At 35.0% G+C, this 3,482-nt stretch overlaps 2 protein-coding genes across 8 annotated transcripts in view; both read left to right on the forward strand.

Moving 5' to 3' along the window:
• Nucleotides 1-2,530, forward strand: part of LOC107695554 (SUN domain-containing protein 1-like) — a 22,683-nt gene extending 20,153 nt beyond the window's left edge. For all 7 annotated transcript variants that reach the window (XM_016495533.1, XM_016495532.1, XM_016495536.1 and 4 more), the window contains 4 exons: nucleotides 484-599; nucleotides 718-885; nucleotides 1,681-1,773; nucleotides 2,088-2,530. In XM_016495533.1, the coding sequence (XP_016351019.1) occupies nucleotides 484-599; nucleotides 718-885; nucleotides 1,681-1,773; nucleotides 2,088-2,204 (494 nt within the window). In that variant the 3' untranslated portion in view covers nucleotides 2,205-2,530. The remainder of the gene's footprint in view (nucleotides 1-483; nucleotides 600-717; nucleotides 886-1,680; nucleotides 1,774-2,087) is intronic.
• A 950-nt stretch (nucleotides 2,531-3,480) lies between these two features.
• LOC107695557 (ras-related C3 botulinum toxin substrate 1-like) overlaps nucleotides 3,481-3,482 on the forward strand; it is a 14,230-nt gene continuing 14,228 nt past the window's right edge. The window contains exon 1 of the mRNA XM_016495541.1: nucleotides 3,481-3,482. This exon is cut by the window's right edge and continues 309 nt beyond it. The gene's annotated coding sequence lies outside the window, so the exon portion shown is untranslated.

Here is a 3,482-nt window from a genome sequence, read left to right on the forward strand (position 1 = left end):
GATTTGTTGTTGTGTTTTCTGAATTGTTGTTGTGCTTTCTGAAATTGTTTTGTTTTTTAGACTTGCATTTGCGTTTGTAATTTATTTTGTTTTCAGAATTGTGATTTTGTTTTGCACTTCACGGCCACCGTACAAATGTCCTCACTTACGACAACTGACTAGTGAGGGCATTTTTCGTGTCATCTCTAGTTTAAAAGGCTCATAAATCAACTAAATGTTTTTATTTAAATCCAGTGTTTTGCACCGTTTTCTGTGAGGGTTTTTTTATTTTTATTTTACTTGTCTGAATGTTGTCTGCTTTGCTACAATAGCTGATTGATTTAAATGGTTTTTCATCTTATTGGGAGGAAAACACATGTCTGAAAATATCAAGATGGTAGTACCGAATCACCCAATCCTATAGAATTATGAATAACAGTCTTGCATATATTTATGCTGTTTGATATCTGCAGTGAATTTGAATGGGTTTCTTTGTGTCTGTAGGAGGCAACATCATAAGCACACGCTGTTCAGAGTCCTTTGACACCAAAACAGCACTGCTGAGTCTGTTTGGCTTCCCGCTGTGGTACTTCTCCCAGTCACCACGTGTAGTCATACAGGTTTCATATCTTTTCAGAATTCTGATTTCTATTCATGTGCATTTATTTGGAAAGTCAAGCATGACTTTAATGGTAATTTCTCTCCTTTCTTAATCTCTTCATTCATTTGTCCCTGCAGCCAGACGTGCATCCTGGGAACTGCTGGGCATTTAAAGGATCACAAGGTTATCTGGTGATCGGGTTATCCATGAAGATTGTGCCTACAGCCTTTTCTCTAGATCATGCGCCCAAATCCCTGTCGCCCACTGGCAACATCAGCAGCGCCCCACGAGCGTTCAATGTATATGTGAGTACACATGAAATTAAAATCAATTAATATCAGGGTTTCCACATCTCGACTAATGAATATATTATAAAGAAGTATAATTATTTTTTTGAATACTGTATTTTTATAAATATTGTAGAGCAGAGTTTTCAGCAACAGTTTACTCCTGGTTTCAGTGTCTCATGATCCTTGAGAAATCATTCTAGTTATACATCCCATTCAATGCATCCTTGCTGAATAAAAGTAGTATTTTTTTTTATCTTGTACGTTTTTGCAAAATAATAACCGTTCTCAACATTGATAATAAGAAATGTTTCTTTAGCACCAAATCTGCATATTACAATGATTTCTGAAGGATCATGTGACACTGGAGTTAAGATGCTGAAAATTCAGATTTGTTATCAAAGGAATAAATTCTGTTTTAAAATATTAACATTTAAATTGGATTGTATTTATTTTACTGTATTTTTGATAAAATAAATATAGCCTTGGTGAGCATAAGAGACTTCTTTCAAAAACATAAAATCTTAATTATATCAAACTTTTTGGCTGGAGCTGTATATCCACTGAAGAAGTTTCCCATCAGTTTTAAGCTTTTCCTTCCTTTTCATATTCGAAATCAGAACATTCAGATCACATTCAGTATTTTATTAATATCCATTATTTTCCAAACCTAGATGCCACAATTTAAAAAATGTCCTGATATTTCCAGGTTTTCTAATACGTTGAAAGTTTAAGGTTGACTTCTCTTAACTTGGGGTCAATTACATTTTTTTTTTCTTTTTTTTTTCCCCTCTCCTCTCTGTTTTATGAAAGGGTCTTGATGATGAGCAGGAGGAAGAGGGGCAGTTACTCGGACAGTTTGTTTATAATGAAGATGGAGATGCTCTTCAGACCTTCTTAGTGTCTGTAAGTATCACACAAACATGTTTTTCTGTGTATTGAGATCCGTTTCATTCATTAAACCACACTGTAGCTGCATAAAAAAATTTAACCGATTGGCTGATGGCTTCTTGTAACTTTATGTTGCTAGCAAAATGTATAAAAAAGTTAATACAGCAAAATATTTGAAAAGGAGAAGGAGGATTGTCAATGTGGAAGGTGTAGTTGCGTCATCTACCAGCAGTAGCTAACGGGGTCATGCTAAACAGCAAAACCTGATTTGTTTGTAATCTTTAATCGATTGCCTAATCTTGTAATTCTGTGTGTCTGTCTTCCCCAAGGAGGAGGTCTCGAGAGGTTTTCAGATCATTGAGATGAGAGTGCTGTCTAACTGGGGTCATCCTGAATACACCTGTGTGTACCGTTTCCGGGTTCACGGGAAGCTTGTTGATGAATGACTTGCAAGCGCTTAAGATATTGTAACCTCCTTACAGTCGGTCACTCATGCACAGAGAAAAAAAAAAGGAATTGAGCTCTTGAGAAATAATGTGCCATGAGTTACACAGTTGGGCCTGAGATGACCTGAGGACGTCTGATAAAGGATTGCATGCTAGTACATGTACTGTTAGGCCTCAGGGCCAGATTCAGCACTTGCACTCTTCTGAAACATCACACTGTTTCCGCTATTGTCAGTCATCAGGGTAATGCTTATCTTTCTTTGTTGATGTTTATTATTATTATTATACCACCCTATCTGGCAGAATTGTCACCAGCAAAAAATGCATTGACAAATTGCTGAACTATTAGCAAACCAGTGAAGAATGTATTTTAGACTAAATGTAAATGTTAAAAAGTTCTTCAGTTTTGTGCTTGTTTTTCTTTGTTTTTGCTAGCTGATATTTGCCCTATTTAAGAATGGCTAGAGAAAAATCGCTATTTATTTTTGTGTATTTAAGTTGATATAAGTGAGATTGGATTGTGTATTTTTGTAAATGCTTTTCATGATCTTTATGCAGAGGATTTTGTAATTGCCATGTGAACTTCATAGGTTGGCTTTTCAAATAAAATTCTAATTTTTTATTATTTTTAAACAAGGATTGGATGCATTTATTATGGAGATTGTTTCCCAGAAATCGTTCCCCCAAAATAAGTTTAAATTGTTGTGTATTACACAAAAATGCAACACCACACAGCTGTTCCATACAACGAATAAATTCAATTATTTCACCATGTTAGGGATTTTGAATTAATTGCACACTTTAACGCCTTAACGTTGACTAGCCTACTTTTTGGCACTGTAAAATTAACATCCGCTACACCAAATTGCCTATTTTTCAGTTGTTTGGGCTTCTGAATAAAATTAAAGTTTTTTTTTTTTTTTTTTTTTTCCCTCCAGAAGTGTGGGCCCCATATTCTTACTTGCCTATATGAGCCATAAAAGCCTGATGAATCAAATATGATACGATACAAAACGTATATAGGCTATACAAACTTTTTTATTTATTGAATGAATGCTCAAACTTCCATTTTTTTTAAATAAATGTTTCCGTTTTAATTCACATTTAAAATATGAAATATCTGATAGTCAGCAAGACATGAAAGTTTTCATCATTTGAAATAACAATCATAAATTGACCGCTGCATGGTTTAGAGATGTAGATCCGCTCCAGTCCTTCAGGAGGCAGCAGAGAGTGTGTTTATTGCTTGGGACGGTGTGTGTGTGTGTGTGTGTGTGT

Source organism: Sinocyclocheilus anshuiensis, unplaced genomic scaffold (genome assembly GCF_001515605.1).
Source record: "Sinocyclocheilus anshuiensis isolate Anshui unplaced genomic scaffold, SAMN03320099.WGS_v1.1 scaffold466, whole genome shotgun sequence".
Classification (NCBI taxonomy): domain Eukaryota; kingdom Metazoa; phylum Chordata; class Actinopteri; order Cypriniformes; family Cyprinidae; genus Sinocyclocheilus; species Sinocyclocheilus anshuiensis.